We start from the raw sequence: 12,646 nt of genomic DNA, 5'->3' as shown, positions 1-12,646 counted from the left end.
TACGTGAGAGGCTATAAGCACTTTTTTTTTTTTTTGGTACGGGGGATTGAACTCAGGTCCTTGCGCTTGCAAGGAAGGCCACCAAACCACTGAGCTAAATCCCCGGCCCATCACATTTAACTTTTATTAAGTAATGGCACAGTGTTTTCCAGAATGGATCCCTCAGTTTATCCTCACACAAGGAGTGTGTAAGAATAGCAATCACTCTTAGTTTTCCTTGCAGCATTTATGGCCAGTGTACCTGAAATTGAATGTGACCTGGAAAGTATAAAGTAGTGAGTCATTGTAGTTTTAATTTTCTTTTTTTAAAAATTTAGTTTATTGGTACATTTTTAGGTATACAGTACAGTTACATTCATTATTGGGATCTTGTACCTTTACATGACAGGTCTTGCTTCTCATTTTTTCCCCTTGTCCCTGCCCTCCCTTCACCCCCTCTTCCCCTCCCTGTTTACAAACCCTTTATTTCCATTTTTTCACTTTCTCATACTTTTTTCTTTTCCCTTATTCCCTTTCCCCTACCCTTCCCACTTTCCCTATACCTTTAGCCCTTTTCTTCCTATTTCACATTGTCAATTATCTCATTAGGATCTTATGTATTATTACACCAGAGAAACTATTCCGTATTTATACATGTGTGACTTATTTACTTCACTTAGGAGTATATCCTCAAAATGTATCCATTTTCCTATGAATGAATCTAATTTCTCATTCTTTATGGCTGAGTAGTATTCCATTTTATAGAAAAACCACATCTTTTTTATCCAGTTTCCAACTGATGGGCAAATGGGCTGTTTCCAAGTTTTAGCTATTACAAACTGTGCTGTTATAAACATAGATGCACATATATCACTGTGATAGCATTCTTTTAATTCTTTTGGAAAGATACCCAGCAGAGGGATGGCTTGATCGAATGGAACCTCTAGTCCCAGCTCTTTGAGTTATCTCCATATTGATTTCCATAGTGGTTACACCAGTCTGCAGTCACACCAACAATGGAGAGGGTTCCTTTCTCCCCACAACCCCGCCAACATTTGTTATTGTGTGATTTCTTGATAGTAGCCATTCTTTCTGGGGTGAGTTGGAATCTCAGTGTTTTTTTCATCTGCATCTCTCGAATGACCAGTGATGTGGAGCATTTTTTCATATATTTACTTCCTGCTTTTACTTCTTTGTCTGAGAAATGTCTGTTCATTTCAGATGCTCGTTTTTGAATCGGCTCTTGTCAATATTTAGTGTTTTCAGACCTTTCAATTGTGACTATTCTGGTGATTATGAAGGGTTATCTCAAATGTAGTTTTCAGTTTGTATCACAATAGTCAGTATTGATATTCTTCTTTTCATGTGTTCATTGGCTATATTTTATCTCATTCTGTGGCTTGAAGAAATGTCAACTAATAAATTTATTTTTTCCTTTGTGTTCTTGGATGGTAAAAGAATTATTTGCCTATCTCAACATTACAAAGGTTTTCTTCTAGGTGTTTTATGGTTTTACCTATTATAATTAGTCTGTGGTCTATATTGAGTTAGTTTTTACTTTCTGTATGAGAGGTTAAAAATTTTTTAATGTATCTCAGTTACTTTTCTTGTAACTGAGACAAAATACTTGACACACAAAGTTAAAGGAGGAAAGGTTTATTTATCTTACAGTTTGTAGAAGTTTCAGTCCTGGCTTCAATGTAGGGTGGCATAGCAAAGGGGCATCATAGAGAAATAGCTCATGGTAGGCAGAAGGCATTAAAGCAGTGAAGCAGCAGCAGCAGCAGCAGACTACTTCTTCCTTTTATTTTTTTCAGCCTAACCATCCTTTGGATAGTACCATCCTTGTCCAGGATGGGCCTCCCCTTTATCCACACCCAGAATTATGCCAAACTATCCAGTGGAGTGATTTAGTAATCACACACTCTTAATTCCAGCACCACACACCCTAAATCCAGCCACCTCTGAAAAGCCCCACCTATGACTACATGAGGCTTTGGGGTGACATCTAGACACATGCCATAACAATATGGAAAAAAATTTTAATATGGCTAGGCAGTTAGTCTAGCATCATTTGCATAAAAGACCATGCTTCATGTATAACATAATTGTTACAACACTGTACTTCCATTTTCTCCCTCCCATCCTCTGTACTATGATTCCATACATCTGCCTTTTACATAGAATATATACTATCTGATAGTTTGTGGTTATTGTAGCATCAATAACTATGTTTTTTAAAAAATTTTTAATGAAGAAAAACCTTTTTTGTGTGTAAATACCATTTCTGGCACTTTCTGTATACAGATTTAATTTTTCCATCTGTCATCCATCCTTCTTATAATAGAAGAACTCCCTTTAGCACTTATTGTAATGCAGATCTGATAGTGATAAATTTATTTTATTATTTATGCATCTGATATTGTCTTTTTTTTTTTTTTTTTTTTGAGACAGGGTCTCACTATGTAGTTGAGACTGACCTGGAACTCACTCTGTAGCCCAGGCTGGTCTTGAACTCACAGTGATACTCCTGTCTCAGCCTTCCGAGTGCTGGGATTACAGACGTGAGCCACCACGCCCAGCCTGATATTGTCTTTATCTCATTCTAGTGATTGATTGATTACAAAACATGAGTTATTTGTGTTGTTAAGGGCCAGAGATTTAGCTCAGTGGTGCCACCTGCCTCACAAGCACAAAGTCGGGAGTTCGATCCACAGCACCAAAAAAAGAAATGTGTTTTTAATGTGACACCCCTATAGTCCCAGCTAGTCCCAAGGCTGAGGAAGGGGGATTGCACATTCAAGGCCAGCCTGGGCATTTTGGTGAGACTCTGTGTCAAAATAAAAAGAACTAGGGATAAAACTCAGTGCTCCCTGCATTCAATAGCTAGTACCAAGAAAACAAACAAAAAATATTTACTGATCTCTAATTACTTTGTTTTCAGAGCATATACTCTGTTATTTTAATCCTTTTCATATATTGAGACCTGTTTTATCCAGTATGTGCCCTATCATGGTAGCATTCTGTGGATGTTTGAAATGTATGTGTCACTGCTTTTTGATGAATTATTCTATAAGTCTCATTGGTTTTTTAATGTTGTTCAAACTCTGTGTATTTACCGATCTTGACTACTTGTAGTAATTGTTGCAGTGTGTAATGTGTCTCTTCATTTTCTGTTGGCAGCTTTTAAGATTTTTTTCTGTATATTGGCTTCTTATGATTTGATTATGATATATGTACTTGATGTGGTTTTCCTTGTTGTTGGTTTTACTCCCGTTGAAGATTCATCAGTCATCTTGGAGCTATGTTTTATAATTAAAAGGTTTTTACTTTTGAGGCATTATTTCTTGAAGTTTTTATTTTGTTTTGTTTGAGACAGCATCTTGGTATGTAGCCCAAGCCAAACTGGAACTCACAATGTTAGCCCAGGTTGCTTTGAATTTGCAATACTCCTGTCTCAGCCTCCAGTGTGCTAGGATTACAGGCATGTGCCACCATACCTGGTTTTTTAAAAAAAATTTTCTTCCCACTTCTCTCTTTCTGAAACATCAACTATATGTATGTTACACATTTGTCAGGGATTCATTCATTTTCTTTCTCTTTTTTTTCTCTGTGCATTTCAGTTTGAATCGTTTCTTTTGCTAGTCTTCAACTTTTCTAGTCTTTGCTTCTGGAATGTCCAACTGGTCAATCCTGTCCATTTTTTTGTCATCTTTTCAAAATCTCTAAAAGTTGTAGTTGGTAATTTTTAATATATTTTTAAAATATCTTTTATTTTACTCATTGTTTTTGTTCTTTAAAGTATCTAATAGCTAAAATCCTCTGTTAATCCTATATTCTCTGCCATTTATAGAGCCATAAATGATATATTTTTTTGTTTTGTTTTGGTACTGAGGATCAAACTCAGGACATTGCACTTCGGAGGTAGGGGGAAGCACCACTGAACTAAATCCCTGGCCTTATAAATGATATTTCTTTAAATATTTGAGCATACATGTTTGTATTGTTTTTCATGTCAATTATGGGGCTTATATTTCTGGATTGTTGTATATCTATGAATTTTCTGTTACAGTATACAAAATGGGTTTGTTCATTTTATGATGTCAAATTCTAGATTTCGGGGCCAGGTGTGGTAGCACATGCCTACAATCCCAGTACTTAGGAGGCTAAAGCAGGAGGATTGCCACAAATTTGAGGCCAGCCTGGACTACATAGTGAATTTAAGGCCAGCCTGAAATACATAAGTAAGACCCTGTCTCAAAAAAAAATTTTTTCCCCTAGATTTTGTTGTCTTCCTTTAAAAAGGGTTGGACACGGCTGGGGATTTAGCTCAGTGGTTCCACCGCCTGCCTCACAAGCGCAAGGTCCAGAATTTGATCCCCAATACCAAAACAAAAAAAGGGTTGGACTGTAGTCCCGGCAGGAATTAAATTACATGCAATTTTAAAATCTTTCATAGCTTGTTTTGAAGGCTTGTTTTGTTTTGTTTCTTTGTTTGGTTGGTTTTTGGGGGTTTGGTTTTGTTTTGATACCAGGGATTGAACTCAGGACCTTGAGCTTGTGAGGCAGGTGTCGGAACCCAAGCTAAATCCCTGGCCCCTTGTTTTTAAGCTTTGTACGAGTAGACTTACAGTACCCTATAGCAATAGACTTAGGCCTGATGATAAAGAAGCATCATTCGCTTGGGGTCTCCTTCACATATTGCCCATTTCAACACACATTCTAACCTCTGGAAGATGTTTAAGCAACTCAGGCATCATCTGATCCTTTGTGAGCTGCAGAGATATTCAGTTTTTGTTTCCTTAGTAGTTCTGTTATAGCTAAATAGGCCAATAATCATCCAGGTTCTTGTGTACAATGCAGAGAGAACTGCCAAAAAGGAAAAAGGGGCCAACATCTCAGGATTTCAGAATTTAAAGGCCAGACAGTTGTTTTCTAGTACCTCCCACTGAATCTCGCTTGGCACCCACGCTGTAGCACCTAGGCCCTCGCGATCTTCTAGGCTCATGCTATTTTATTTTTTACCTCTCTTAGGATAACGGAAGCAGGAATAATGGATAGGTATTGTTTAGGGTTAAATGGAAGGAAAGGAGTGACTCAGCTCCTTTGTTTCTAACTATATAGTCCTTGAGTTTTCTTCTTTTTTTTATAGTTTTGAAACATTACATTTTTGTCACTTCTCATGGTGTTATTGGGTAGCTCCTTCTAAAAGTGGCTCACCACCAGGTTTTGTGTTGCTCACCTCTCTTTCTGGAGTACATTCCATGTTCTTCTCTGGAACAAAGAATTGAACAAAATGAGCAAAAAGCAGCGGGGGAAACTTTACATTTAAAAGTAAAAGTGAGGAGTGAAGGAAAGACTGGCTTTACAGAGTGAGCTTAGGGCAAGGAAAAATCAAGATAAAAGAATGCCCTGAAGGACACAGGGTGAGCTATGGTGAGGAAAGCCAAGTTATAAAGCTCTTCTTGGCATCTGTGTCCAAATCTCAAAGAAACCTGTGAGAACTTCCACATGCAGTCCTGAGAGGTGATGCACCAGGTCAGGCTGATGTCAGGTCCAGGCCATCCTATTGAATACCTGCTGGAGTTATCAGGGAGAAGTCTGTGTGCAGATCCTGCACAGGAGTTCCCAGATCTTGTAATGAACAAGTCACATCTTCTTCCCTAGCCAGCTTTGCCACACCCTACTCTCCTATCTCAATAGGATTTGCTGTGTAAAATAACCTCATTATAATGTCTAATATGTGAGCCCTAGAGGGGGGCAGTCAAAGTAATATTTTTTTCCTGCTTAAAAATTTTTCAGAAATAACGTTTAAATATATGAACTGTCATTTGTAATGCATAAAAAAGTAATTTATTCAGGAATTTGTAAATAGGGGGGTTACAGTCTATAAAAGTTAGCAGATTTTTGAAATTATCTCCTTTTTCTTCCATCTCACTTTTTCCTATTTTCTTTTGTTACTCTCATGGCCACCTTTTTTCTTTCTTTTTTTTTTTTTTTTTTTTTTTCCCCTTTTTTTTTTTTTTTTTTTTTTTTTTTTTTTTTTTTTTTTTTATCCAGATTTTTTCTTCATTCTTTTTTGTATCTCCTTTCCTCTTGTTTACTACTTTTGCTAATAGCTTAGAAGCCTCATCTATTTTTGTTACTTTAATATTAATCTTCATGAACATTATATTATTGTTTATACTGCTTAGATCTGTTTTCTGAGATACAGCCCTGAGTTTTCAGATTGTATTTATGGAGCAGTTTTATCCATATTACTCTGTTAACTCACATATAATATACTTAAAACCTGAAGCATTATATTTTCCCCAAATGATCTTTTCTTTTATCATCTCCTTTCTCTCAGTAGCTCCCAATTCTTCCATGAAGTCATTCATTTCTCAAATCATTTCATTTTGTTTGGCTTCCTTTTCTCCTGTAATTACCACTATAATTACATCTTCTAAGTGCTTTGCATGTCTTTTTCTTCATTTTGTTTTCTATTGCATCTATGCATTCATTTAAACAATGCTTACATGGTGCTACATGCCTGTGATTCCAGCATTATGGGTAGCTAAAGTAGAAGGGTCAAAATTTTGAAGCCAAACTGAACAATTTAGTGAGAACCTATCTCAACGTTAAATAAAATAGGCTTGGGCCAAGGATTTAGTTCAGTGGCACTATGCCTGCCTCGCAAGAGCAAAGTCCTGAGGTTGATCCCCAGTACCAAAATAAATAAATAAAATAAATAAATAATAGGCCAGGGACATAGTGTAATACAAAGGGCCTGGGTTCATTCGTTCCCCAGTATTGGGGAAGGGGAGTGTTTGAAATTCCATGTGTGTTAAGATTTTTTTCCCCCATCAAGAAGGAAATATATGGTATGTTTTCCAGGTGATTTAGAATATAGTGCCCAGCACAACAAGCCTCAGCAAACATTTATGAAATAACTCATGAAGTAATATATTGGATCGGACCATATGAACTTACATTTTTAGAGGTCAAACTGGTAAAATGCTACTAATCATGTTCAACAAATACATTAATAATAATCATATCAGCCAATATGGAGGGAAAAAATACAAATACTAAGTTTCTCCTTAATATTGTATCAATGTTGTACATAATTTCTTCTGTTAGAATATAAAACTTAACTTTTCTTTTCTTTGCCTACCAGGAAACACGAAATTACCCAGAATCATACCCACAGCTGCCAAGGGATGAAACAGTGGAGAATCCTCATCTCCAGAAGCACATTTTGGAATTAGCATCCATTCTGGATGTTCGAAATGTCTTCTTTGAAAATACCATAGATGACTATTAGAACACAAACCTTCTGGTTGAAACAATTTTTCATTTTCCACAGATTTTAAATGGTGCAGTTTTCTAATGTGACAACAGACATGTAGTGTGTTACTTAGTTTTTATTTTTTAAATTTAGGACGACCACCATTTTAAAACCAAACTGAAAAAAAATGTTGAGACTTTTAGGGTAACTTTTAAAATGCAGTCTTTCAAGTCTTTTAAAAATTCAATTAATCTTGGAATTTTTATTTTTGGGTTTTGATTACCTCCAACATCCAGTCCTATACTTAAATAGTCACTGTTCTCACCCTGAGAAGTGTATTTTTGTATGAGAAAAATCCAACTTCTGTATTTGGAACCTTAAATGTCTGGATTTGGAAAACATGTAATTGTTCATAATGATGAAACTGGCCAGCATGGACTACTGAAAAGAAAGAATAGTGTCCTTCCATAATATTTCTTTTCATTTCAAATCAGTAGGTAGAAAATTGTAGAAAAATGTGTGCTGTTTTTTAAGTGTGATTCAAGCAGTTCATGGAATACCTTAAATAACGTCAAAAATTCAGAAGTGGTTTAGGATTGATTTGCATGTGAAAGCTAAATCTTTTAGTTGGGACTTGAGGTGATAAGTGAGTATTGTGTTATCATGAGATTTATTTGCATATTTTGTTTTCTATTAACTCTTTCTTGGAAATGAAAAAAACAAGTTTTAAATATTTCAGTAAGAAAATCAAGTTGTTGGTTTCCTAATACAATGTCTTTGGGAGGAATTCTACTTATTAACTCAATTTAAGGTCCAGGGATGTAGCTTGGTGGCACCGTGCCTGCCTCACAAGCGCCAAGTCCTGAGTTTGATCCTCGGTACAAATAAATAAATAAACAAACAAATAAATAAATAAAACAATGATGATGATGATGATGATGATGATGATGAGATAGCTACCTCTTGGGATTATAACAGTTTATAAGATCGAATTTAAAAACTGCCTGGATTGATAACTGTGACATATACAGTTTCTTCTTGCCTAGTTCAAATTTATGGGACTTCAAAATCAGAGATATTAATTTTGATTGAGGATAACCAAATTTTATGAAACCTAAAGCAAAAGTTGATTTTGCATTGAAAATTTGGAAATAAGGTTTGTGAAAACTCCCTGTACTTAGTTATTTTATATTCATATCCAAGTTTTCTATTATTTTAAGTACAGTTTAAAATACAAGAAAGGGGTTTTTGTGCTTTATACTTTTATCCCCTTTGTAGCTTCACAGGCACTAGCTAGGAAGGATTTGCCCCTCCTCCCCACCAGGGATGGAACTTCCAACCTTGCACTTGTGAGGCAGACAGCGGGCACCACTGAGCTAAATCCCCACCCTCCCTATCTTTTAATTGCACTCCATTCAAGTTCAGAATTTTTTTTTCAAGTTCAGAAATCTTACCAATCAAAAGGCCTTCTCTCTAATTTTCTGTGTAGGCTCACATTTTACTTGTGGCAGTCCCAGGGGAAATGAAGTGATTGCTCTTAATACCTCTTTCCTATGGTCTATAGGGAGGTTTTACTGTAATATTTTTAACTTAAGCTTCATTTCTGGCCTAGAGAATAATTTGGGTCTATTATTCATATACCACCTTAAATCTGCAAATTTTTCATCTAAAGTCTTGAAATTATTGCTCTTGGGTTTAGGGGCCTTAGGGTATTTACATTTTAAAAATTATTATCATCATTTGCTCTTTCAAATGGCATTTCAGGGGGCTGGGGATCTAGCTTAACAGCACCTGCCTGGCAGGAGGTCCTGAGTTCGATCCCTGGTACCCCCCAAATGTACACACACACACACACACACACACACACTCATCCATTCAATATATATATTCATTTCATTCAAATGGTATTTCAGAAAGCTTGGGAAGAGCTTTTAAAGATTTCTTTTTCTGGTGGCTTGTTTTACAGTTTCCAATGGATTGTTTTCCTTTTCTTCAGTATCTTAACAAGTCTCATAGGTTTCCTTTCCTACCAGTGTTCACTGGACTGCATCAGTAGCCCATCCTGAGTTGTCTGGCCTCTTAATCCAGTTTCCCTAAAGTTCTCTTCCAGTTATTATCCTACTAGCACATATTTTCCTGTTTTTTGATGTTTAAAATGATATTTATTGTCCTGAGCTTTTATCCTCACCTCCTAAGCATAAGGAGTACCAGTCTGAGGACCAGAAGACCTGAGTTCTAATCTTGGCTTTCCTAGTAAGTAACATTGTGCCCTTTGACAAGTGTCTTCTTCTTCTGCTTTTTAGCACTCCCATGTGTAACATGAAACAGTTGACCCAAGGTCCTTTACAGTTCTTTTAGTCTACAGCTTTGACTCTTGGTTCCAAAAATCGTGATTTCTCCACTCTTCCCCACAGGAAAACTAGTTTCTGTGTTTTTATTATATACAACATTCTTTTCAAGATCATGATAATTGAAGTGATTGTTAAAGAAAATATCTGGGTCCCACTTAGCTGTTTTAGAGACTATTTCAGAGATAGACTATCCTGCAGAAATTAAGAGCATTCATGATAAGAAACAGGTCTATCTTAGGACTCACAATAGTAATTTAGATTATGACATAGGCCCTTGAGCTGATAGTAGTGAAATTCCTTACTGGTGGGTAGAGATCTAAAGTGGACTGATGTCAAGTTGAATCTTCAAAGTTTAGGGAACTATGCTTGAAAATTCTAAAATACTATTGTTTCATTCATGCCTTCAAAAAAAATATTCATTGCACACAACCACTATATTCACATGTTTTCTGAATGTGGAGAAGCAAATAAAATAGACTTAAAAATTCTAATCTTTTGAAGCTTACATTCTCAAGGAAAAGTCAGACGATAAACAGAAATTAGGTTTATGTTAAAAAGTGGTAAATGAGCCTGGGATTTAGGTCAGTGATGTTGCCACCTTGCAAATGCAAGGTCCTGAGTTTGATCCCCAGTACCAAAACAAGTGATAAACAGGATGAAGAAAATTTGAGCCTGGGAAGGAAATCTTTCTTTGTGTTTGAGAGAACAATGTTTAAAAGAGGTATCAGAGCCAGACCTAGTAGCATAATATGCCTGTAATCCCAGCACTCTAGGAGGCTAAGGCAGAAAGACCTCAAGTTTGGGTCCAGCCTGAGCAATTTAGCAACATAGTACGATTTATCTCAGAATAAAAAGAGATGTAGAGATGTAGCTCAGTGTGCAAAAAAAAGGGGCGGGTGGTAGACAAATCAGAATATGTGTCATTGAGAAAGTCACATTTACTCATACACTTTGTATTTTTGTATTGTCTGTTTCTTTACTTTTTATTGTGGTACTTTGAAGCACATACAGAGTTTAATGATCACTGCTTTTACTCTTCACCCAGCTTGTATGGTTTCAGGCATTACATTAATCACAGAAGAAATGTAAAAGGACAGTCACCCACTCAATGAACTCAGTTTGACAAGGGCAGATTTTGTGTTTTAATTATTTACCAGGCTTCCTTCTAATTATACAAATTTCAAACCCTATTTAATTTTAGAATTCATAAAAACTTAAATATTGGCACTAAGAGCACAGCAAAGCAATGAGAAACAACTTTTTCATTTTCAAATTCTCCGTGGAGATTCTGGTGCAGTCAGTGATCTCTTAATAATCTCTGCAAAGAAGCTGGGCATAAAGGTGCACATCTGTAATCCCAGCTTCATGGGAGGCTTCGGAAGGAGGATCATGAGTACAGGGCCAGCCTGGGCAGCTTAGCAAGACCATGTCTCAGAATAAAAGTTTTGAAAGTCTGGGAATAGAGCATTTACTTAGCATTAATAATGCCCTGTGTTCAATCTCTAATACCAAAAAAAAAAAAAAGAGAGAGGAAAAAAAAAGTAAAAAATATTCTGTATATGAATTAGGAAACAAAACTGCAAAAAGTCAATTATACACAAAACAAAATTAAACTGGGGCTGGGGATTTGGCTCAGTGGCACCACACCTGCCTCACAAGTGCAAGATCCTGAGTTCAATCCCAGGTACAAAAAAAAACTAAACGGGGTTTTCTCTTTCTTTACCCTTACATTTCTAAAGTTGATAAAATAACTGTATTCCCATTTTACAGAAGAGAAAGCTTCATTCTCCAAAACTGATTATTTGTGTAATGGTAGAAGTAGAGCTAAAATGCAGATCTCCCAATCTCAGCCCAGTCTTCCCAGTAGCTCAGACTGTTTTCTGTAATGAGCAAGAAAGAAATTATTAAAAGTTTACATCTTGGCATAAAACATCATAGTATTCTTTTTTTCTTTTTCTTTTTTTTTTTTTTTTTTTTTTTTTCCGGGGGTTTAACTTAGGTCCTTTCTTTTTTTTTTTTTTTTTTTTTTTTTTTTTTTTTATACCGGGGATTGAACTCAGGTCCTTGTCCTTGTGCTTGCGAGGCAGGCAGCGGAACCACTGAGCTAAATCCCTGGCCCCATAGTATTCTTTTTACTCACCAATTATTGAAATCAATGATTCAGTCTAGAAAGTGTTTCTTATAAAAATCTAATTTTAGGATATATTTCTTTGTATATGTGTGCTTTCCTTGTAGAAAGTGGTGCTCTCAAAATCTCTCAAAGCACAGAATTTAAATTACCAAATTGAATGTTTTGAGATTATCGAAGCAAACTGCAATCCAGTTTTGTTTGATGTTTTCCTGATACAAGATCTGGGTTTTATTTTATTTTCCGCCATTTGTGGCTTCTGCCCTTTATTTTCATCGTGCAACTGAGTCCCTTGAAACAAATTAAGTGATAACTGTATAGAATTTAATTTTGATAAGGGGGAAAGTGAAGCCAGGAGAGGTGGCATATGCCTGTAATCCCAGCGCTCTGGAAGGCTGAGGTGATAATAATTGCAAGTTTGAGCCAGCCTGGGCAGTTTAGTGACTTTGCCAGACATTGTCTCAGAATAAAAATTAAAGGGCTGGAGATGTGGCCCACTGCAAAGACTATGGGTTCAGTTCCTAGTACTGCTGAGGGAAGCGGGATGCAAGTCAAATTTAGAGCTTTCTTTAGTATTTTCCTCCAAATTTGTTTTCTGGCCTGTATGATTTATTATCTTTGGACCCAATTGAAAAATCTTATACTTAGTTATCCATAGAAACTAGTAATCAGCCTGCTACCCAGAGAATATTCTGGACTAGAAATACAGTAAGGTACCAAGATCTGCAAACTTGAAACTGCCAGTAGTTCAGAATCACTTGCCCACATTCCATGAGTAAAGGATTTGATATGGATATGGATGCTTTGAGTTGCTTGGTGACATTTGCGGTGTTTATTTTCCTGTGTGTTTATTTGGAGAATATAGAGTATTTACACTGAGGGTTTTTCTTTTTTTTTCTTTTTTTTTTTTTTTTTTTT

At 36.1% G+C, this 12,646-nt stretch overlaps 1 protein-coding gene across 3 annotated transcripts in view; it reads left to right on the top strand.

Annotated features, from left to right (window-relative positions):
* Scai (suppressor of cancer cell invasion) overlaps window positions 1-8,122 on the top strand; it is a 152,127-nt gene extending 144,005 nt beyond the window's left edge. For all 3 annotated transcript variants that reach the window (XM_010613523.3, XM_010613524.3, XM_010613525.3), the window contains one exon: window positions 7,139-8,122. In XM_010613523.3, coding sequence (XP_010611825.1) covers window positions 7,139-7,285 — 147 coding nt within the window. In that variant the 3' untranslated portion in view covers window positions 7,286-8,122. The remainder of the gene's footprint in view (window positions 1-7,138) is intronic.
* Window positions 8,123-12,646: the final 4,524 nt, after the last annotated feature.

Source organism: Fukomys damarensis, unplaced genomic scaffold, assembly GCF_012274545.1.
Source record: "Fukomys damarensis isolate Sample0158 unplaced genomic scaffold, DMR_v1.0_HiC HiC_scaffold_36, whole genome shotgun sequence".
In the NCBI taxonomy this organism is placed as follows: Eukaryota; Metazoa; Chordata; class Mammalia; order Rodentia; family Bathyergidae; genus Fukomys; species Fukomys damarensis.
This window is presented reverse-complemented; position numbering and strand designations above follow the sequence as displayed.